The 24,901-nt window shown below is 39.7% G+C and overlaps 2 protein-coding genes across 3 annotated transcripts; one reads left to right on the top strand and one right to left on the bottom strand.

The window, feature by feature from the left end:
- Positions 1 to 1,232: 1,232 nt before the first annotated feature.
- tmem67 (transmembrane protein 67) lies at positions 1,233 to 20,054 on the bottom strand. 2 transcript variants are annotated; one of them, XM_035415754.1, is made up of 29 exons: positions 19,686 to 20,054; positions 19,072 to 19,163; positions 18,747 to 18,837; positions 18,227 to 18,326; positions 14,580 to 14,649; positions 14,004 to 14,075; positions 13,387 to 13,449; positions 12,567 to 12,721; positions 11,634 to 11,742; positions 11,258 to 11,344; positions 11,079 to 11,144; positions 10,540 to 10,696; positions 10,260 to 10,383; positions 9,866 to 9,971; positions 9,166 to 9,222; positions 7,915 to 8,013; positions 6,924 to 7,022; positions 6,774 to 6,782; positions 6,198 to 6,284; positions 5,953 to 6,043; positions 5,656 to 5,795; positions 5,175 to 5,315; positions 4,458 to 4,538; positions 3,874 to 3,990; positions 2,788 to 2,904; positions 2,596 to 2,700; positions 2,278 to 2,380; positions 1,996 to 2,138; positions 1,233 to 1,582 (listed from the first exon to the last, which is right to left on the bottom strand). In XM_035415754.1, the coding sequence occupies exons 1-29, from the start codon at positions 20,032 to 20,034 to the stop codon at positions 1,502 to 1,504; spliced, it is 3,111 nt and encodes a 1,036-aa protein (XP_035271645.1). In that variant the 5' UTR covers positions 20,035 to 20,054; the 3' UTR covers positions 1,233 to 1,501. The 2 variants fall into 2 exon arrangements, with proteins under 2 accessions (XP_035271645.1, XP_035271654.1); XM_035415763.1 differs by lacking the exon at positions 6,774 to 6,782.
- Positions 19,934 to 24,901, top strand: rbm12ba (RNA binding motif protein 12Ba). The gene is made up of 2 exons (XM_035415778.1): positions 19,934 to 20,057; positions 22,375 to 24,901. Exon 2 carries the CDS (start codon positions 22,409 to 22,411, stop codon positions 23,909 to 23,911), a length of 1,503 nt encoding a protein of 500 aa, XP_035271669.1. The 5' UTR covers positions 19,934 to 20,057; positions 22,375 to 22,408; the 3' UTR covers positions 23,912 to 24,901.

Below are 24,901 nucleotides of genomic sequence, written 5' to 3'. Positions count from 1 at the left end.
CACAGAAGAGTCACCGGACCTGCTATACTTCTAAGAAAACTGTACCCGCAAGTTATCCGCTTATCTTTTATTGTGTAATGGGGTAATTGCCTAATGAAGGAAGTAAATGTGTTAAATGTCGATTTGCAGAGGTTAACCTTCCAACAACTATGCAATAGATACCACAGTCTAAAGACAACACAATGATCTAGTTGTAAGCTGCAAAACGTAATAAAAAGGACTATTCTGTTAGTTTTTGTGAAAATAATTGTCAATGAACAGGTTGTGGAAGTGTTGGCTAAGTTAACCTGTTTGTGTACTAATTACAGTATGTATAATGTTATTACTAACCAAATGAACAGGCCATTAAAAGCAATTAATGACCTGTTTATTGGTTTAAAATGATATGGTGCACTACAAAAAAGGCTAATAATTTTTGTATGCATACCACTGAAAAATGAAAAGGAAAGTTCTTGAAATAATTCTGGAGAAATCCTGTGATTTAAATTTAATCTCATCACACCACAACTCCAGTGGGAATATGATCACAGAATAATTTGATACAAAATATTCTCCTAACCAGCAGAGTGATCTGTTTATACAGGACTAATGCCCTGGTATAACCTCACCAGGTCATGTTCATCTATTAAAAGTGTCTGTTGTACTAACAGTTATAAATAATGATTCCTCTTGCCAACCGTCACCAAATATATAAGCTAATTTAAGCGGAACAATCAGAGCCTGTTTTGAGGTAGGCTTTTAATGAGTACTTGTTACAGCAAATCCAAAAAGTAAAGTACTTAAATAGAAAGGAATTGCTATTTTATTTTAACCCATTTAAAACGTATATTACTTTTGGATTTAATGCCCCACACAAAAATAATTGGCTGCACATCTTTTATCAACATATATTGTAACCCACTTAATGTTCCCATTGCTCTGCAGCCAGTTTTGGGGAACATTAAGAATATATGAATGTCCTTGAAAATATCCTTACTTAAAAAAAAAAAAAAAAAAAGTGGCTACCTATCGCTGTAATAAGATACAGCACATTACATCAGAGTAAAATTAGATTCATAACACAAGCCTACCCAAATTCTAAGAGACTGTATGGAACTGTATTGTGGAATGTAGGGGACTCCAAAAGATGATATTCAGCAAGTTTACATTAAAAGGGGCCAGGTAACACAGCTGATGTATTGTGAATTTCATATAAATAACATTTTTAACGAAAAGTTCAGAAAAATACACAATTCTGTAGAAAACATTTTAATATAATACAAACACCCACAATGTACAACATCAAAGTTTCCATCCTCTTGTAACAGTCATATGAAAAATCAAGATAAAAAAAATCAAACGTTCAAAAATAAATCAATTTTAACAATAACATAAAAAAGCACTAATTTGAAAAATGTGATGTATTGAAACCATTAGGGACACTAAAAATACTTTTATGGAGAACAGTATTTTAAATAATGCTACTGGCAATGTCACTTAGGCCCTGCCACAACCACAAATACTATATGAGGAATCTCTTATCCACAAGGGTCTTGCCTGCCAAGTTCCTCCGACCAATGGAATTACGGATCAATCGAAATACCTGGACAAAAAACAAAGAATATTATTTTAGTATTAACTTAACTTTTGTCTTGGGATGAAACAACCTGCAATTTATTCTGTCTTTTTATGTATACAACCAAATACAAGGCCATAAGAAGTGCACTAAATCTTTACATAAAAATATCTCAGAAATGGTGTTTTTACAGAACAAAAAAAGTATTGTAGATGGATAAGACAACTTGGTCAGGCTTATAGTGCAGTCAGGTGACGAGTGAGGCAGCTTTTACCTGACTCAAAATTTGGGAGGGGGGCAGGGCAGCAGCTAGGACAGTTAAAAAAAAAGAAAAATATGCAGCCAGTGGACTGTTTATCCCACACGGTCTCCTATATAACCTGTAGAATTCAACCATTTTAGGCGGAAATGAAACTGTCATTTCTTACTAAGGCTCTTACCAGCTGTTCCAGGTAGGTCAGTATTGCAGCCAAGACAAAACTCTGACTGCCCAGGTCCACAACACAGAAGAAGAGTGTATCGAAAATCAGCAGAGTGGCCTCATTGCCGTAGTAAAGGACATCACTGAACGAATGGGACTCATCTAGGAATTAAAACACATCAGCGGCAGGTATGAAAATATATGACTTCACAGGCATGAACAAACACCTAGCACAAAAATCTGAGGGCAATGAATTTCTCCCCTAATGACAGGGTTAAAAATAGATATTTCCAAACTTTACCATTATAAAATATGCTTTTGTCCAGTGGTTCAATGAATTCCATTCCAATGACTCTTTCAAACAACAATTTATCTTTCACGATGTAGTCCATTTCTTTATGCGCCTGTGTAAAAAAAAAAGAGAAAATATACAAACTGAAAGACATACCATACACACAATTCACATTATCTAACTAGATTAAATGAATCCAGGAAGGCAGGTCTATTCTTCTAAAATGAAAATTATATGGTCACAATCAGACTGATATGTAAACCATAAAACCATAAAATAGACAGTGGAAGATTGTTATTTTCTGCATCTAAGTAATTAAAGACTTACGTGGTCTATAACAGAGCCCAGAAACTTGTTCATGGTGTGGTAAGCTTTGGTGTTCAGCTCAAACGGGCTAGATGAGGCATCCATCAGTCGAGAGGGCCCGTTTCTCTGTAAAAGTTCACAAGCGGTTGACTTTCAGAACCGCAGACTATGGGATCAGGGCATATTGTGAGGATGCTGGTGGTTCAGACAAACCCTAGTCAGCGGATCCAGGATCCTGTCGTACTGCTGCCGGAGTCTGTGGGTGATGGACACCTGGAAGGTCTGAGTGTCAGTGTTGGGGAGCAGCCCTCTTTGACCACAAAGGTTCTCCTAAAATAGAGAAGAAAGCTTTAACATACCAACACTTACCTGAACACAGAACAATTGTACTTATTCAGTGGTTTCATGAAATGATGCTTCCAGTATTTTTTGATATGCAAGGTTTACAGTACCAGTAAACTGGTATACAGGAAGCTCAAATCTTACAGCAAAAGGCTTTTTCTCCAAGGCAATAATGATCCCAAGCATACCTCAAAACCAATAAATGGTTAACTGACCGCAAAAGTGCTGTTTCGCCATTTCAGTCTCCATACTTGAACCTGATCAAAATTTGTGGATTGTCTGAAAATGTGGCTGTCAAGAGCTTCCCAGCCAGAGCTTCCCAGCCAGAGCAGCTAGCCAACGTTTTTTTAGTGGATTATAAAAGCTATTGCCCTGCCACATTTTAATAAAAACTATTGCCCTGCCACATTTTTCTGGTTACAGGTTTTAAAAATGAATCAATGAAAATTTGGAAATGAGTCAGATAAAACCTCACAAACTTTTCTATAACTACACGACAGATCATAGCTTAATAGCTTAATAGTTATAATTTATTCAGTGTAGACTACGTGCTCTGTTGAGCCTACTTTCTTACTTTTTATAGTAATAAGGAACAACATAGCTTTATGTACTGCATGTCTTAAAGAAACAACTAGTTTTGTGTTCCTGATCAGTTAATGTTCTGGCATTGTTCACACCAATGTCAAAATGGAACATTTCTGTAAATGACTCTTGGCCTTGAGCCGGCGTATTGCTGGAATAACTTTTCCAGAATGCTGAATCTGGCTTCATTTATAAGGACACCTGAACAGTGAAGTTCTTTAACATTTCAGGGTAAAGCTGCACATCTGAAAAGGATTAGTGACATTATTCTCAGCCATACACGTGTGTGAAAATAGATCTTCCATCATCTGGGTCATGGTGCCTGATAAAATGCAGTGTATTCTGAAGGCCTGTGAGCGTGCGCTGTGGGCATACCGCCTCTCTCTTCAGGTGGATGTTCATCTCCTCCATGTTTGTGTCAGCATAGCCATGGACGGAGCGGCCGTGGATGTAGTACCCAAAACAGCGGTGGGAAAACAGCAGGACAGAGATCTGCAGTTGGAGAAAAGCCATGTGAGTTTGGGAATGAAAATTCACTTGGGAACAGCTATGAGCATGGGGGAACAGCACGCAAGTGTGGAAATAACCATTCGCTTGGAAATGGCAGAGTGTAGGGGACCATTAGTTTGGGAACAGCTAAGCATGTGGGGAAACATTACATTACATTATTTGGCAGATGCTTTTATCCAAAGCGACGTACAATAAGTGCATACCGCCATATGAGTATGGAAATGACAATTCGTTCAAGACATTAAGACCTAAGAAAAATAATCCCAGTTAAGGACTTCAGGTTATGCTTCTGCCAAGCAGTGGGTGACAGGTTAAAATTCTCCACTGAGCACAGCTGTTGTAACCTTGAATTGCTTTGGCATATGTGTAGTGTACGCTATGCAAGTCCTTCTGGGTATGGGCTTGCGCTAATCTAATGAACACCATAACAACTCTGCCCTCAAACTCACATTGCTGATAGAGCAGAGGTCCACAAACTGCCTGATTTTATCCTCCACGAACCTCTCATAGATGACTGTGAAGAATAGTATCTGAAAGCAGCAAAAAAAACAGTACATTTCGGAAGTATTTCCAACAAAAAAAACAGACAAAGAACTCAGCAGGTTCCATGAAATACCATTCCATTAACATCCCTCCATTCACTGAAAATACATTCTCAAACCGCATATCAGTCGCTGGCACATCAAAACTGTTACAACTCATTCTTTAGACAAACTTACCGGAGCAAGATTTGGGATAATTCTTTAACTAATTCTTATGCCCCTTTTTCAAACTTTTCTAAAACCTTGGAATGGTCAGTTGTATTCCTAGGTCCATCCCATCACTGAACAGTCATCTATTCAGCTGAGTGCAGACAAGCACGTGCACCTTCAGAGATGTATGCAGGCAGCCACTGCACTCTGCAGTCCACCAACTGAGCTGCACAATCACTGAACTGCAGTACTATACGTGGTGCAGGCAGACTGCAGGTGCCCAATCAATAAGAGTGGTTCTCCTGTGACAAGATGGCAACAACTCTGCCTATAGAGAGCCCTCCCTCCTGGGTCGACTGCAGCCAATTATTTTCCACTGGAATTATCTCCAATTCTGTTACCAGACCATGGAAAGTGTCATTGTACTGAGAATCAAAGGCCATTGTTGCATCCTACATTCTTGAAAGGCATTACCTGTAGGAAGCCAATGACGAGCCACATGGTTGAGGCCACACCATATCTGAGAACGAGGCTCCAGGCCGGGGTGTAGGCCTGAGGTTCTCTCGTTAGAGCGGAGGACGGATCTCTCAGAGCCAAACTGGAGAAACCCACAACCTGAGGCGGCCACAAAGAAAATTCGAAAGAAATTCACGGTCATTTTGTTAAATTTTACTTTTAATAATTTATGTGTACGTGTGAGTGTTCTGGTTTAACAAAACGACAGAATAATAATAAGCAATATAGTTTTGTTTTTTTTAGTAATGGAGGGCAAACTCAGATCGAACAGACAAAAAGCTGTAGTTTTGAAGGAAAAAGAGAATACGTTTCCTGTCCTGAGGGAAATTATTATTACGCCTTGCTGGACGGGAACACAGTAAAGGTAATGGATTCCCATCCTCCAGCTGAAGGGTTAAGGTCAGGACCAACAGGGTAAGGGGAAAGGAAAGGGGCGTACCTCCAGGAAAAATAGGACTGAGACAACCTGGAATGTGGGGTTAATTTTGCGAACTGTCTGGATCTCATTCCACTCGTTGGCCACAAAGTATGTCCTCCATATGCTGACTGGAGAAGGCATACTCTTCACCTCACCTGACCCTTAAAAAGAAAGAATGAATAAAACATGAAACACATGACTTAATTTGTAATGAATGGTTTAGTCAGACAAGAGAATTCACTTTTATTTTACTTTTGCGAGTACAACCTCAGATGTAACAAGACAAATCAAAAAGTGACACATTAAATAAACAAATACCCTCCACGACTTTCCCTCTGGGCCTCTCCCAGTCAATGAAGAATATATCCACGGATAACTGATGGAGAAACTTGTGCAAAAACTGGATGGCCTGAAATGAAAAGAAAAAAGGAAGACATGGCAAACTGGCTACTACAGTGTCTCCCACGCAGTGCTGGTTTGAGAATGAGGAAACTCCTCAGGAAAATTTACACTCCCATCATAACATGCTACTCCCAAAATCCCTTTAGGAACACTGATGTTACCTTCAGTGCAAAAGCACAGCCCACATAGGTGACAAAGCGCTCCTCCTGTCTAGGCAAGGGCAGAAGGACCGAGACGAACTGCTGGGCCTGTGAGAAAGTGGAGACATACACACACACACACACGTCCTGAATATTACGACACTATCAGCTGCGGCTCTGTCCTCTGCAGTCTCCCACTTCTGAACTGGCAACAGTCCTTAGCTCTCACGTCACTGCTGTGTTACCCGGTTTCACATAAGGATCCCTAGAGTGTGTACACGCCTTCTATAGACTCACCCCAAGTGACTGCTTTCCACTACAAAGTGTTAAAAAGAGACCTAGTGCCAACCCAAGGAGAGGCACATCTCTCACTGACAATCTGTCATGACCTGTAGGAGCCTGGTGGTCAGCAAGAGTTGTGCAGCAGTAACCCAAGTAAACCTGAGTCTACTAAGTGAGTAAGGAAACTTAGGCAAAAGACAAAAGACAAAAAGCCAACTGTTTCCCACTGCTGTGGACTCAGTTAACACAGTAAAAATAACAGATGAACAGACAAGAAGCACCAAAGATCAAAGACAAAACAAAAGAAAGACTTGCCTCCACCGTCTGGATAGTATATCCATCAGAAAAAATGTGATAAAATGAAATAGAAAAGGAAAACAAGGTTAAATAGCATGCACGGGTCAATTTCAATGCGTAAATGAAGTTCTATTTACTTTGGGTGTGTTTTTAAGGTACTGTACTTACCTTATTAAAAATGAGCCAGTACAGTCCCATACCCACTGTGAGTACAAAGAACACATTGGCAAGATCTCCAGCGTAAAAGAGCAAGAACTTCAGAATGGTCTGGGAATAACAAGAACATATTGATCGGACGGTCAAGTCAAAGTCAAAGTGATGTTTATTCAATGAAATGCAGTTCTCTCTCGAAAACAAAAAACCTTTCATGAGTCATGAAATACTGCAAGGTGAAGCAAATGGTTGAAACTTTTATCTGCAAAATATCAAAGTTTCAGCTTATATATTATGCATTCGAACATTTGGCACAGTATTTTTGAATTCATTTATTTGCACATAATTTGAGCACAGCAAGTCTTCTTAAGCTTATAAATAGCATTACAGTTGATCCCCAGAGAAACTACTGCATCAGAACTCTGAAATACTCATAACTATGAAAGTGATGTCAAAATGCACCCATTTAAAATGATTTGAATCCTTATTTATTATAAGCATTAGTCACAGCAGTGTAGCCATATTCTTAAACAGATTAGTCTCATTTTGTAGACATGCCCCTTGTCTAACTGTGGTAGTTGAATTTACCGTTCTTTATCTATGGAATGTGTAACCAGTTTCCATTACATGACAACATTTATGCATCGGTGATAAGGAGCTTGATAAGGCATAGTATTCACACTATGTTCTGGCCAGGTTATACTGTACCACAAAATGAATGATAAGATATATTTTATACATTTTCCCTTTTGAGGGAAATTTACCATGGACATCCAAATTTAGCTGTGCAGGCAAGAAACTGAAACAGGAAATAATGAAATAGGCTAAATGATAACACAGCACAATGGTTAGTGTTAAATAAACTCTCATTAAGCACATTTCATACTGACAGCACCGAGAGCACTGTTAGCATTGAATTTGCAGTGAATTTTACTGTAAAAAGTGTCAAAAGTAGAGCTGGAAGAGACTCAGTCGTATATCGGCGATGTTCCAGGTCAGTACTTGCCTCTAAATCGATTATGGGGGAAGCAATTCTTCTCTTCCAGCTGGCCGTTTTGAGCAGAGAGTACAGCACGGCCACTCCACCAAGAACCCCCAGAGCAATCTGGAAAACAGGATGGCACCTCTTTACAGTATAGAAGAACTTAATTTTCTAATTTTCCTAGCTTCTCCAAATAATTATAAATTTTATTTTTTAAATTGACAGAAGAATTGAATACATTTTTTCATATTTTCCTACAACTTTACATTGAGATAATTTTCTAAACAATGAAAAACGTTTCAAATACATTTAAATGTTTGAATGATAACTAATGTGATACATTATTGCATAGTTTTACCATGAACAAGCACTACTTTTTCCTGACTCTGGATTTCTTGGGTTTACTTTTTTTTACTTTGGTTTACCCTGATTATCATAAAAGACAAACTAGACTTATTTTTCTTTGCTGTATTCACGTTATTCATTATTGTATCAAACATTTATTTTGAAATAAAAACCCCTTACCGCTGATGTCAATGATGTGAAACTGAAATTGGAAAGCAGCTAAACAGAGCTGCAGCTGTGTAAACACAGGACTTAGGTGTATCTTTTGAATGCATGGAGTTAATCTCGTTAGAGAGCTTGCTGCCACTCTCCAAAACAATTTGAATGAGCACGATCTGAAGCAACCAAATTAACAGGTGGAGTGTTGTCTTTGACACCACCAGACTATTTTGTGGGTTTTTCAGTGGTCACAAAATGAAGTAAATTTGGCATGCTGCAACGGCTTGACTCAGCCTGGAGGCAGGTGTTAGGTTATTCACCAGTTCAAAGTTTTTTAACACGGATCTCCGGATTGCATCATTATATTTTGTGTTTCATAAAGAACATCACAATGCTCAGTTTCACAATGTGCAGTGAACACGCTGTAGGACTGAACATTTACTGCTCTCACAATAAGACTGCAGGTGTCCAGTCAGCTAGTGGATGCTACAGCATGTTGAGGCAGGTGATGCCGTGACTAAAATCCTCTGTCTCCAGGCAACTCTACACCCAAGTGTTTGTGGCCTTATGGGACTCTTGGCCATAGCCCATACTGATATGATCAGGTTTCATTTTCAGATGATTTTCACAATGTAAAGAACAATTCTTCAGCTGGACATGCCACACAGAAGACCCCAAAATACAAGCTTAAACTGAACCAATCCGATTACACTGCTCAGGAAAGCCCAGGTCTAGTTATGCCGAGCACTCTGATGCTATCTCAGTACTCACGTCTGTCTTGATCTGAGCTTCCTTCTGGTCCATCTCATACTCCATTGCAAATGACACCTACAGCAAAGACAGAGAAAGAAATGGAAAAGAAGTAGACAGAAGGTGAAACATCTTTTGAGATTCTGGGCTCTATTTTCCAGCCGGCACATGACATGCTGCAAGCCTGGTGAAGAGGTATTTTCGTCAAAGATTTTGACATTCCTAAGCCGTTCAGGAAATTACCAAATGGCTCAGATGCGTCAAAATCCATGACAAAAATTCCAGTTCACCAATAACATGCCTCCTTGCGAAGCAAATACATTATTAGAGTGGCAGTATATATATTTTTAGCAATAGCAATACAAAATAGATGTATGGATGGCAGTAGCAGACCACAGAAATTGGTAGTGTGCCAGGGCTCTTAAAGGAAATGAAAAGAGGTAATTTGATTGGCTATAAGTGAATTCAGCTGCAACACCCACTGATCATATTCATCGTAATCCAGCCCAGTTCCAACCTGCGCCGAGCGCTTTGAGCAGTGCGCTGCTCGCGTCTAGTGAAGAAAACAACCACGTTCAGTAGCCACTCCCGGTGAGCCCATACACCATGCCACTGACAATGCCCATGTGACACTAGAGCTCTCTGTTCCAGGGTGACCCTGGAGGTAATTTCTTCAGAAAATGAGGTGTATTCACAGCAAGTTATGGTTTATATGACTTACAGAAACGGTCTGTTCATTGACGTTTGAGATGAGGATATCGGAGTAGGAGACAGAGATCAACGGAGGGTACACCTCTCCTCTCTGAGTATTGGGAACCAGCATGAAACTGCAACAATAGAGATGATGAAACTTAATTTACTTTTTTAACCCAGAAAAATATCAGTTTACATTCTTACCAAGAGCACATTTAAAACAAAATACTTATCACAATGACTACCTGGAAAGACCTATTGTCTTGTTTTACTCTTCATTAATTTCATATGAATTTGATCTTGTCTTTGTTATACACTTCATCACCAGTAACCACTAACTACTACACAATACAGGCAATTCATATGGTACTCTTGAATTGCCTAATTAAGAAGTTCTTATTGTTATTCAGAAGCCTTTATACCTTATCTTTATGCCCGTGGCAACGCGAATGACTTTGGGCCGAGCGGCCAGGGTGCTTTCACGCCCACTAAGAGTGTCCACCATGAAGATTCGCCGGGTCAGATACCAATTATTCATATTACCTCCTGAATGGAAGGATTAAAATAATATTAACAGCAAATAATCATAATAACAGTCATTATTATTAGTAGTAGTTTTATTGATATTACTATTCAGTAATGAATTCATATCATATGTAGTCCGGAGACAAGGAAGCAAAATTGACAGTGTCCACTTTTCACCTTGGTTGACAAATTGTCCGTTATACTGTAGATTGAGGTTCAGGAGAGGGACAGCTAGCAGCTTTCTTTCTCCATCACCAACACTGAAGTCCATAAACAGGTCATAAAACAGGGGCTCTGAGAAGTCCTGCAGAAGCTTGGACACTGAAATGATGCACTAAAAATACATAAAACAAGCAAAAATAAAAACCATAAAAATCTGTGCAGTTCAGGGACCATGTACTTAATGAACCAGGAACCAAGTTTGTTTTATATAGACACGTACTCAAATAACACAAACCACCTCTTTCTTTGGCAGGCATGACTTCTAAGAAAATGCAAGTAAATAAAGCCAGCCCATTACTCTTCTTTAGTGGTGTTTAACAACGCTGTTTGTAATTTCTCTTTGTGTGCAAAATGTCCAATATAATTATGCCCAAAAAAGGGGGGAAATGACTAAATGTATATTTACATTCAGCAAAACTGTACAGTACTTAATCAACACGGAAGGAAGGAAGAAGGTAAACATCAGAAGGAAAACGGTGGATGAAGATACTCACATTTTGCTGATAGGCAGTACCAAACGTATAGGCAGCCCTCATCCTGGTGGCTGTGTCAGGACATAGCTGTAGCAGAATAAGTATGATTAAAATTCACTGTAGCAAAAGCAAACCATATATTATATTTCTTGGTGAACTATTGATTTCGGCAGTGCAAAAAGATGCTGGTACATTTTCACCTGCAAGTTGCCTTCCCCGACAGTCTCCCATTTTAAGAAGTCCCCTCTGGCATTGTAAACAGCAGCAACAAAGTTGACATTTGTGTTCTACAGGAAGAGACATTACATAGACAGGCATAAGCTTGTGCTTTCCTATTAGACTATTGTTGCAAATTTCAATACACAGATGAGAAAAAAATGCCAAAATTACACAAACCAACAGTATGAACTTGCTACTTTAGCTGCTCTGTCCAGGGCAAAATGACATTTGCTATGTGTGAAACTCATTTTATAATGTGTACATTAGTTGAGAAAAAAATGATCAAAGATATGCATTCATCCCTTGACACTAGGAGTGACGGTACCCCTAATATGAGCACAGGCCTCCGTTCATCACCTTATTGGCCCCTTTGAAGCTGAAACGCACAGGAAGGGCTTCTGTTCTGAGGGCCCGGGACGCCAGGCCAGGCTGGTCCCCATAGTACAGCCACGGCAGATTGGACCTCCTGGTGAAACAGTGAAGATGTTTTAGCCTCTAACTCAAGAACATTTCAGTGGTTCCCACACTTGAGTCCTCCTATTCATGTGATGCCTATTCTCGCTATTTTCCACACTGCAGGCGCACCACCAATCATACACATGTCCTTGGAAAATAACAAGGTCAGCAAATCCTCGCAGGTGCCTGGTTTGACCAGGAGTGGCTGCTAGAGAGCAAAAGATGGAATTTAATGTCCTAACATAATAAAATAACCCATGTACTGAGCATACATTACTGAAGTATGTGAAAATCTGTAGATAGTGTATAAAATACAGAAATGTACAAGTTTTGTGTCCCCTAACATGCTGAACCCACCTTAACTCCCCCAGTGGGTCGCTACCCACATTTTGAGAAGCAGGGTTTTATATCAGCTAAGGGCTGCCTTTGTTCTTTAACACAGGCTTCCTGCAAGTTTCATTGCTGTAATCCCAGTTTATTTGGCCCCTGTCTTGGCTATAAAGAGTTATTAGAAGTGTTGTCAGAGATGCAGATGTCAGTGTATGTTACGGTTAACACTCAGGATGAATGCTAAAAAATGCGATAACTGCCATAATTTTGTTGAGAAACATTCCTCTCTTGATATCTACTTTGTGACTATTCCTTAAGCCACTTAGAATACATACTGGACCCAAACAATCCATTCCCAACTACCATTCACACAGTTTCTAAAGCTGACACATGGCAGTCAGATGGACCTAGATCATCTGATCTGTCATAAAGAGCCTGCCGGTATATTCCTCCTGTAACATCAGTGGAAGTTAGGGTCTCAGTAATCAGGCGCCAGTGTGTCACCAGTAGGAGATGTCCTGTACTGAGCCCAGGGCAGCAGTGGCTCTGAAGATGGTGTTGAAGAGTCCGCAGGCATCATTGGTGATGCTGCTAAAGGAATGCATGTTCATCACACACATGTTCCCCAGGGCCTGGCAGGCAGTGAGGTTGGAGAAGATCTGCGGGTATGATACAGAGAGCGATTGGTTCCACTAGAGCACTGTGGTCCAATAGAACAATAGTGACACCAGTGAATGCTCCCTAATAGGGGAGTACAGTATCTGTATCTGTATTTTTATTGAGATAGAAAGCCAGAAATGGGCATAGAAACTGGAAGCTGTGTATACAACATAAAATGGCAGTTTTCTAGCCTAATTCTCCACTATACCCAATATACTGTCACTGTATCTTATATGTTACTCATATTGTAATCTCAAGCCTTCGTCAGCCCTTTGTGGCAGGACTCAATAGCTTTGATAGCATTTAACTTCAGTGTAACTGTTGCTTTTCTCATTTTCTCTGTGACTGATTCTCATCAAATACAAAAGAGTAATGATTAAATGCATTCGACCTGAAGGGTTAAAACAAACATTCCATTGCTATTATGAACCGATGGGATACATAGACCCCCTTACCCCAGTTTTTCTGCGTCTATGTATAGCTATGCAAATTTTGAATAAAACCTTTCAAATGACAGCTCTGTTTAAGTTTATATCATACATTCTGGTCTGTTGGCAGAGTTGTGGAAATTTTAAACCCATAACAAATCTAACACTCCTCCTCCTTAAGCAATGTCGACAAATATCTTTCGGATAGAAATAACAAAAAAAGTGATTAAATTTACCAAGCAGGCAGCTGCTGAGGAGTGCAGGTTTTTGGAGAACCACACTGATGGGACAGCATAGCCCTGTGGAGTGTGGGTGGGAGACCAAGGATTACAGATAAAACCAACGTGAAATGCCTCAAATTAAAGCCCTTAATTGATATAATCAGCCACTTTGCACAAATTGAATTAACTTACAGCAGTATTTTTATATTACTTGCAGGGACTGTCTAGAAAAAAAGGGGATTGTTTTTCAAAAATCTACATAGATTATACTAGGTCCGTGATATAGACTATTCATGTCTTTTCAGTGATGGATTTACTGTGAATAGTATGAGCAAGAAATTTAAATAGCCTCACGTGTATGTAATGAATAACTTAAACTAAATGAGTTAATTCCAAAGCATGATACAGTGGCTGACTGATGTGCATCTTGCATGTTTGTTCCAAGAGGATAGGATGGAGAGACCCTTCAGACTGAAACCCTCCTTCCCAGCCACAGACTACCAACATGGTCAAATTCTATTCAGGACCATGGGGAATATCACTTCACTAAGGCCTATTTAGCTGGAAGCACCCCTTTGTGGCATCATATAAATTTTGCCAAACAGAACAGGACTGGCCCAATAAGCACTTACCAGCTGAGCGAAGCTGACAGCTGTAGCCACTGACGTTGGCAGATTGCTTGGCGGGAAACATAAACCTCCAGCCTGCATGAAAGAAGTAAAATAATGACACTGAGAGCAGAAATGAATCAATGATATTAATTCTACTACAGATGATAAAAACACGTGCTTAAATGAGGTCAGATGCACATTCTCACAGGAGATGTAACTCCTGTATAACAGGTTTGGGCCCAAGTTAGGATTGAACCAAAGCAATGTTTATAGTTCCTGGGCCAAGAATTCCAGATATCTGAGGTGTACAGAAGCATATATACCAGGGATCTGCATTTCAGTGCATCCAACATATGAAAATTCAAGCTCCAAAGATAAAATAATTAGGGGCCCGAACCACATTTTTCACCTTAGCACTATAAATCTCCAGATATCAAATATATCATGAATCACAAAGAAATCTAGCCGTGCATCCACAAAAAAGTAAGAAATGAACATAAACATTTGAATACTGATCAAAAAAGTGGCTACTGTTCACATGCTCAAATATTCAAATAACCTAACATTAGCGCAACCCTTAAATATGTAGGTACTCACAATTATGTTCCCCTGGCCGCAGACACAGGAGAGGGATGTGTTGATGAAAGACTCTTGGCATCTTACACACCTGCCAGAAAGGGGAGGGCATGATAACAATGAGGAGGTGTTATCGAAGAATGTTAGACTGTTCTGTCACGTCTACTCCGGCGGCGAGCCGGATTGGTCTCAGGCAAGAACATACATACCTGGGTTGCGTTAACTAATCAGCCCAGGTGCTTAAAGGTGTGTTTCTCTCCACAGTTCAGGGAGCACACACCGAGAGCGTCTGTTTTGGAGTTTTTGCTCGTCAAAGCGCACAAAAAGGAAATAAACCCGCTGCTAAAAAGCTGGATGAGCTGGTCAGCTGAAAAGCAGGCCAGCTATTACATTACTTTACATTCATCTGGCAGACGCTTTTATCCAAAGCAACGCACAAAAGTGATGTGTACTTAGCCATGTTCGGCGAGCTGAAAAATTGCCACTCAGTTTTGCTTTCTTTCTCCTTAGTTATTTTAGCTTGTGTTTTGTACTGATAAAGGCTGATAATGACATATTGCATTTTACTACCACATTATTGTTATTATGATTTTTTGTTAATTTAATTTAATGTTATTATAATACAATATACACACAGTACTTTAGTAAAAAGGTTCTTTTGGATTGTGGTGATTGCTGATAATCAAATGTTTTTCACATTTACCGTTCGATTGAGCAAGTAGTCTACCATTCAAAGTACATTTTTATGGGTTAGCGCTGTCAGATTGCACTAGTTACTTCACATTAACCTTGTACGGCGATCAGTAAAGGCTAACAGCACAGTACCACTTAATTATTGTCACTTCTATCACCACTGTAATAACTAAAAAAGGCAACAAACTACCTTTTCTGTGAGAAATGCATTGTCGAGCTCACGCGCATACTGGCGATATGCTAATGGCGCAAGCATTCGTATCCTACCCGTGCCGTGTTGCCTGTTGCGCTTCTCCATTACACAACAGACCCGTGAAGGTAGGAGGAGTAAAGCTTCCTAAATGTGTAATAATTAACTCTTGTATGTATTTCTATACTTTGTACTCTCGTATGTTTTCTTGTATGGGGATGGGACGATATGAAAACAATTTTCACCCTCCACCACGTTTTGGCAATGTTCCAACACTCTCGTCATCACTGTTGCATGCATCACAAAAACTATTACACTACTAACTAACGCTAACATTACAATGCGAATATTTTACATTATATAATACCACTAACCTATTTAAAGACATTCAATTTAAAAAATAACGTATATAACCGAAATATTTGAGCAGTATAGCAATAATGACATTTTATCTGTGTTCAGTAGATAGAGACAGAGACAGTAAATTAATGACAGTTCTATCCACTTCTGTTTTGCTCCAGAAAATGATGTCAGATAGGTCTATCAGTAAACATATGGATTAGCTATGCCCAGAAGTACTCAATATTAATAGTATTTTCCAAGAAATTACGAAAAATCGTTGACAACGTTTCGTTAGGTGCAGCATCTTTTACTGATATCACAGAGTGAATAGGTAAGTGAATGCGATGATAAGAAAAATTTTGGTTACGCTGACCTATAAACGCTATTCCAAAAGCAAAATTAGATATATTATACATTGTTAGAAAGCTTATACTCTCACCTACTGAATATATGAATTGTCAATCAAGCCAGACTGTACTAAAAAGGGCGACAACGCCGTAAACAACACGTCTGGTATTACGCACAGCTATTTTGGAAGGTACCCAGGCATCACAAATGCGCGTATATTTCACAAATGGATTGTCCAAGACAATATATGACCACTTAGTCTCAATAGGGACATCTCTACATGTAAAACCAATGGCAAGGTTGTATATTTATTAAATATTTAGTCCCAGATATTGACTGTAGAATTTGCTAGTTAACATTACTCTCTCTTGCTGTTGTGGTATAAAAAAATGGCGGTTGCTGCCGGTGATCAAACATGAACATGGTATGACGCATTTGTGACGATTTCCATTGACCAATCAACGGTCTGCAGCATCGAATTGCAGCACGGATAGTACCTTTGGTACTAGTGACGGGAAAACAGTTCTTTTAAGTGTACTGAATCAGTAGAATCAGTTCACTAAAAAGATTTTTGTTCACCGAATCAGTTACGTGACTAGGCTTTGAGTCGGTTGATGGCGGGGGGGGTGGGGGGGCAGTTGGATTCCGTCAACGCGTGGCGGGGGGGTGGCAGTTCAAAATCGTCGAGGGGGGGGGGGGGGTTGGGGGAGGATGTTTAATAGACAAATATGTGGATTCATCTGTAATCCTTGATTCTGTCTTTTTGCAAACGTGGTGAGAACGCAGAATTCAAACGGCTAAAAATGAGGTCTCACTGTAGATCACAGCAGAGCACCTTGTTATTTTATACTTCTCTCGTCTGTTCCCATGGGCTTTTCCACAGACACCTGTTTCTGTCAGAGCCTGTTCTGAGGGTGGATTACAGCTCGTTGGGTGGAGTGTAAGCCGTGTATAATTCACTCAAAGCGCAGCGCAGCAATATGTTTGAAATTGCCGTTTTGTTCAACTACATGTCCCCAAATGGGTTCTTTTAGCCCTAGATGCTGATTTCTATACCGTGACTTGTTCTAACAGCTGCTTGAAAGAGAAAGTGCAGATATACGTTGGCTAAGTGGACAGATCCTTTTCTCATAAAATGTAGTCAATAAAATAGTAGCCTTGGCTAGCCTACTTTGAGACATGTTTTAAAAAAGTATTGTTATTTCATTGAAAATAAACAGCACACTTGACAGTAATGTTCAATTATTATCCACTTATCCATATGTCCATACCGTACCCACTCTCCTCCCCAGAGACTCCTCGATCCTTGCATTCGCTACAGCAAGACGAACAAACTATTGTTGTGTCATTCGCAAACGATTTGGGCAAGTGTACTATTGTGTCGTTCGCGAATGATTCGGGCAAGAGTACTGTTGTGTCATTCGCGAACGATTCAGGCAAGAGTACTGTTGTGTCATTCGCGAACGATTTGGGAGTAGTATGTTCAGTGAACGAATCACTGAACTGATTCGTTCACTGAGTCTGCAACCGATAGTTAGTCAGTGAACAACCAGTTCGCGAACGAATCGTTTCACGAAGTGATTCAGTACAGCCAAAAGATTTGTTCTTTTGAACGAATCGTTCGCAAACGACAACACTATTTGGTACCTACCCCAGAGCAGTAGCTAAAATTGGCACGGGTACTTGCAGCCCGGAATGGGTCAGTTGGCAGTGGAGAAAGCAAAATAAAAAAAAATATCTGCCACACTCCACACTCACAGAAATGTCCATTTTGCTCCTTTAAACTTCATTGTTCTGTAATGTCACAGAGGAAGTGCAAAATGCACTCCCCTACAGCTTGTTGTTTTAGTTTTGGTTAATTGTTTTTGCCCAGAACCTGTGAGGGGTACGGATGAAGGTGTCTGTTTATTTGATTTTGTGTTGGTGTGGGTGCGCTTTGTCTCTCTCCATGCGGCAAACTATGATCCACTCCCAGAACTGCCGCATCTCCCTCCCAGGGGTGTCACATCGGCGTGTGACATGTTCCAACACTTGTTTTGAATGAAAACCACATAAAAGTCCTTGTTCAAACGCTGCCAACCGGACAAATAGTTACCTGCTCCCCGTCACATCTGGTATAGAGAATGCAGACTCTGCTGGACTGCAGGCTTCACAGATGGCTTCATCCAGAAGATTGCCATTCACATCTCTCTCCACTGCGTCAGAGAACAAAAACATCCATCCATATCATATACCATCATATGAACTTGTGCATCAATGTGAAACATCATATATTACATACCATAGACTTTGAAAATGTATACTTATATTTATTTATTCATGTGTATTTATGTGTCACTTGTAAATATCACATTATTCAATAAAATAAACAGTTACTAAAAGAAAAGCACATAAACGCAAATGCATTTAGCAAACTGTCTACTTTTTTCATGCATTAATGCAATATGATGAAAGTACGAGATCGCAAATATATGAACTGAAGACCAGAGAGACAAGGAAAACAATAAAATACAAACAGTACTTAGGCAGGAAATTTGAAAATTACAAAAATATAACAATTATACACCACTACAGTACTTTAGCAAATTAAATTAAAATTAATTTTCCAATGTTACCGAGAATTTTTCCTGCTGAACACTGGCATGTTCCATCCTCATTTAAATCTCCAGGACATCCAATACACCCATAGCCATCTTTTGTGACCCCCTAAAAAAAGCATGTGGCAATATGCAGTCACCACAAAAAAATTATCATTAATTGTTTCTCATTTGGCATATTTATATTTACAGCAAATCAATGTCTTTGTTTCAGTGTGCATGCAATGTAGATAACTATGTAAATTTAGACTTTGCAGTAATGTGAAAGGACCGGGAGTTATAACAATAGCAGGGGAAAACAAGTTATATTTTGACACACCAAGCAGTTCTTATAAGCACATACCGGTTTAGTGTCCGGTGGACATTGTTGACATGTCACTGTTGCACCACTACTTGAGATCACCTTGAACCCCGTCTGACAAATGCACGCGGTACCTTTACAGAGTGCAAAATCAAATCATTTATTGAGGCACGATTCTCAGTCAAGGCGAGTCACGGTTATAATGCATAGGTTAGCGATATAAAATAAATTATATCAACATTTGCAACAAAAAAAGAAACGAATAAACTTAGCAAACAAGCCATTCCTAATAAAACAAAAGGCAACAGATAACTTAAAAACATTAACGAGGTACGTTACCTAGCGAACTTGTTTCTTTGCGAATAGACGGCAAGACTTTATCCTCTGCGAAATAGCTAGCTTGCTATGTGGGGCATGAGCAGGAATATACCACCAATTAACTTTAACAAGACATGGAAGAATTAGGCTTTACGTTCTTGAGCGCCTACAGACACGACTGAGACACTACTTCTATTAACGTTAGTGTCGCCACACACTAAAACAAAATAGGCTGCCTGGTTAAGACTGGAGTTATGCAGCCTGTCAGCTGGACAGGTAAGTTATAGCTAGTGGAGACAAACGTTAACTTACTAACTCAGCTAACTAGCGACACTTACCTGATTTACTGCTTATTTGATTAGGTCCACATTTGACGCAGGACAAGCTTGAAATTTCAAAGACTTTTCCTGCACCACAATCTGATGGTTGCATGAAGGGAATTGTAAACTGTTGGCAGAGGTAAATATTTGATTTTAACAAAAGAAGTAAAAGCGATACACAAATCAGCTTCAGTAGCGTCTCCGTCGCCATGGCAGAAGGCAGTCTGATTAGTCTTCCTGTACACACCACAGCCACTTCCGTTATCCCATCCCCCAGTCTTTCCTGCAAAATCCCGCGCTCTCTCATTGTGCTCGCATTTCGGAGTTGGAGAGCAGAATTACTTGTTGCTCGCGTTCTTGCGACCATTAAGAGTTCTGGTCGGTTTTTTGGTAAGTGTGGGGTTATATGTATGGTGCTAATAGCATTTTTTATACTCATCGGTTTCTTGGTATAAGCCAGGTTGTGTTACCAGTGGACCAACTATAATGGGCAAACTGGTTTCTTAGTTTTAGGAAAAAGACATTTGCCTTGCGTAATCGCCTGCGTCTTACTTCAATTAGTATTTCCTTAATTTAATGTGTTGATTAAAAAAAATTTTTTTTTTAAACTATCGCCTTTCGCTTTGGTTTTTCTAAAATAGTTGGCATCTCGGCCCATGTGTACATGCTTATTTGAACTTCTGCAGAGTGAGAGCATCTATTATCGACCACCTTCGTTCGACAGACAGGAAAACGTAAACTGATTTGCAACTATATGAAATAGGCGAAATATCGGTAACAATCTGTAACTAGTTATGTAGGAAAAATTGTCCTTGTTGAGGACAATTTTGAAGGGGACGTGTATCGACCACCCCCTATAAATGAATGGAACGTGACATAAATTTGCTAGCATACGGTAAGTGTCCTGTCTTGCATATTTGAGGTTAATATGAGAAGGGGTGGTCGCTAACAGCACGTGCATATTCACTGTTGTAACCCAAGTCGCTGGACGCAAAATAACCGTTAGGAAAGCAGCTTGAAATTATGAAGCGACGTCTGTGCCATTGCATTTAATGGGTCACGATGAGATAATTCCGAGCGTGTTGCTTGTTTTAAAGTTGCTATTGTAAATAAGGTTGTATTAATATAACTAAATGTATGAAGTTGGTTTTAAAATTTTTTTTTTTTTTTTTTTTACATTTAGACAGTTTATTATGTGTATTTTTACAGGACTTACATTTTAATAGGTAACGATGTCCAGTTCTTTCTCATAAATACGAAGTAAATACACTAGCCGTTAGGGTCCTCGATACACCCCCCCCCCCCCCCCCCCCCCCCCCCATAATAGGTGCTCTCACTCTAGCTAAATTGATAGTTTGCTGTTTTTTTATACAGTATTACGTTTTAGTGTATTTCAGTTGACCAAAGCAGTTTGTGTACAGTGAAGGATGCTTTTGATAGCCTACTTATAGATGTTTTTTGATTACCAGCTGGCTTTCCAATTGGTGGCAAAGGGGTATGCTGGGATTTATGGTCTGAGGAAGAAAATGAGCTCCAAGTGCTAAAAAGCAGCTTGAACAGCAATCCCCCCCCCCCCCCCCCCCCCCCCCCCCCCCCCCCCCCAGAGGCTGTACATATGAACGTATTGATTATATTTGTATTCAAAATTATAAACATGGCTGCAAGCAGCAATTCCTGAGGTGTAAGCGCCTGTTAGGCTGCCCATGTGTTTCTGCTAATGGGTCTACCACTGCATCAGTTTGAGACCAATGTGATGCAGCAGTGATTTTTTTAATTATTAGTTTAAATTTTATTTTATGTTTTTAAATGGAGCACTGTAGCAACACCATGTGTTTTGATTGGGTCAGTACTTCAGGACTAGAGTCTGGGTGTGAGTAAATATGTATACCAAGTTTCATCTCACTAGGTCAAAGGTTTTGGGATTTCTAAGCATTTTTTCTGATGAGCTACAGTCACTGAAAATGTGTTAGCTTGTCATTAGGCCATTTTATAACTCCTAGTCAAATCGGGTATGGGTGCTGGGCTCCTGAATTACAAAATATTTTCATGTGCTTTAGAGCTTCACCACATGGCCAATCTGTGGATTATTTTAACTCAGCCAAGAGAGCCATCAAAACAAGCCTACTGCATTTGATAAACTGGGCTCTTACCAGCTGGTTGGAGTGGAGAAAGAAAGATTCTAACAAAAGAATGATGTTATACGACCTGCAGTGCATGGTCCCTAGATGTCATTTTTTATATTGTGGTACTTCTGTCCTTTTCAGTTATAAAGCAGAGCAAACTCTTTACTCAAAATGACCTGTGTACTGCTGTTGATATAAGAAGCTGTGCCATAATTTCCTGGAGTAATGCAGCCCCAGCCTTGCATATGCCATAGGAAGTGGTTTCTACCCAAACACATTTTTAGCTACACACTTACAACCTCTGGAGGCATAAGGTTGCTGTGAAAGCTGTGTTGGAGTTCCTTGTATTTTTTATTTTTGCTTTAGACCAATAATTCCTGAATGCCCCATAGCACCTACTGTAAAGCAGGCATGTTGTCAAAGTTCTGTTAATATTAAAAATATTCACTGCTCACTAAAACTGTTGGAGTTAATCAAAAACACTCCAAAACTGAAATCACATTTTAAAAAGCACCAGAAAGTGAACTATTAATTTAAACCACTTCCATTGACAAATTACTCTGTGAACGTTTTTATCTGAACAGGTACTATTGAGTGTTGAGAGGAAAAAACTTGAACATGGCAGTAGTCGTACGGCTTCTGGGGCTAAACATAGAGGCAGGATCTGAAGACATACGCAGATTCTTCGATGGAATACACATCCCAGGAGGAGGTGTATACATCACAGGAGGAAGCAGAGGGGAAGCCTTCATCATATTTGCAACGGAAAAAGATAGTCAACTTGCAATGGAACGTTCTGGAAGCTTACTCAGAGGAACTCCGATACTCCTGTCTCTCAGTAGTGAAGAGGAACTGCATCACAAGATGGCATCTCGTTTTAAGAAACACAAATCCTCAAAAAGGGCCTCGGAAAAAAAAGCTAAAGAATTAACGGAAGGACGTGCACCGGACCCAGCGACGCAACTACTACTTAGCTTATTTACAGCCATCGGAGGCCTGCAAGGAAAACAGTTGGGATTGAACATAGCATCACAGCCATTGAAGAATATGGAGAGTAAGCCTGTGCATATCACTACCTTCCAGGAGCAGCTAACGAGAAAGAGGGCAACTTCTCGCCGGAACACCCGTTATTTAAGGCTGTACGGACTGCCAAAATCGATCACCAGACAAGAAATTAACCATTTCTTCAAAGGACTTCATGTTGAAGATGTTATTGTCAATGTCAGGATTGGGCGATCTTATGGCTGCTTGGTGAAATTTGCTAAAGAGCAGGATGCATTAGAAGGGCTTAAGTTCACCCACCAAAGTATGGGATCTTTTTCTGTTGAAGTTAAGGAGGCCTCAATGGAAATGTGGGTTAGTGCACTTGAGTGTAAAAAGTCTTTGAAAGAATGCCAAACGAATGAGTACTCCACTCCGGTTAAAAGGTACCCTGAAGGCCGTTCAAGGTCAAGGTCACCAAAAAGGCACCGATCATACGCACACCCACCTAGTAATGAATTCTGTGTGAAGATAGGAAATATTTCCCCAAGAACGTCAAAGACAGAGATCAAAGAATTCTTTGGATGTTCGTACATTAAAAATGACAAGGTTTTACATTTGCTTGATCAGCAAGGTTACAGGACTAGCACAGCATTCATTATATTTGACAACCTGAAGGACTACCATTTTGCATTGAATCTCAATGGAAGCCAATTCCTTGGTCACACTGTTAAAGTTTCAGCAGTCACCAGGGAAAACATGGAAAAGATGATTACTGCCAGCAGATGGAATTCAGTGACAGAGGTGGACAAAGGCAGGTTTGAAGCACCTAGGCCTGAAAAGGCAAGAGAGAGATTTCACTCACTCAGAACATGCATGTATGTACGAAACCTGCCAGCTGACGTTAGAAAGGTTGAAGTAAAAGATTTTTTCTATAAGTTTCGAGTTTCAGAGGATCACATCAACTTGCTGTATGATCGGCAGGGTGTGGGTATTGGTGAGGCACTGGTGAAATTCAAATCTGAGGATGTGGCTAAAATGGCTGAAAATCTAAACGGGAATATCCACCTTGGAGCCAATGTGCTTCTGACCCGTATAACACTGCAGCAAATGGAGGATTTGCTGCACATGAGGCACTGAAGGCAACGTGAGCAAGAGAGATGCATCACTACTGGCAACATAGACATGCATCTGGTCTGGAGATGCTAACTTGGAGGAACGGTGGCAGAGATCTGAAGTTTACAGCGCAGCAGTTAAACCGTTGAGTCATTAGATTTTCTTTCAGTATTCTGAAATGTACGAAAAGCACGTTAGTGTTATTCAGTGGACCATCCGAATGCATGGGTAGAAAGGTTTAATGGGGGTAAAAGTCCCATAAGCTTTTCCCCTTTGAAATCTTGGACATTAATATCAGATGTTAAATGGCCATTTCATTTCTTTAAGACAATATGTATTTTTTGCAAGTATTTTAAATTAGACATTTGTGTAACATTTCAATTTTATATAAATGAAACTATCAATCAGTTCAGACATTTCAGTACTGATATTCACTTTGTGTGCCGAGTTGAAAATCTAATTCTAAAATAAAATCTTTTGAGAGATACTTTCAACTAATACACTATCAATAAATTGATGACTGCATTTTAGTGGCATACAGCCTAATTCTTTTTGAAAGCTGACCATTTGTTTTCATTTCACTTTCTGTTCTGGATATGCGTCATTCTGTAAAGGTACTTCGGACCATACGTAATGGCAGGCTGTGTCCTAGGCAGAGATTAACAGAACAAAGGGTGTGTAAGTGGTTGGTTGTATTTTGGATTACCCTGTAGGATCAGTGAAAATTTAGAGCTGAGAACAGTGCTTCCATGTTGAATCAAAAAACATTTTTACCAGCAGTCCATAGTTTGCATGGACAATACCAATATGAGATCAAGTGAAACTGAACAAATTTACTTGAGTTTCTTCCATGCAGTCCCCATAGTCAAATCCCAAAATGCTGTGAGCATCCTCTATAGTAGAAGTATTCATCCCAAGCCCTGAATAACTATCCACCCAGTTCACATTCCACTCCTTACAGTCCACGAGGCCAGTGACGTTTGACTAATCCCAAGAGAACTAAGGTAATTGATG

Source organism: Anguilla anguilla, chromosome 1 (genome assembly GCF_013347855.1).
Source record: "Anguilla anguilla isolate fAngAng1 chromosome 1, fAngAng1.pri, whole genome shotgun sequence".
Classification (NCBI taxonomy): Eukaryota; Metazoa; Chordata; class Actinopteri; order Anguilliformes; family Anguillidae; genus Anguilla; species Anguilla anguilla.
This window is presented reverse-complemented; position numbering and strand designations above follow the sequence as displayed.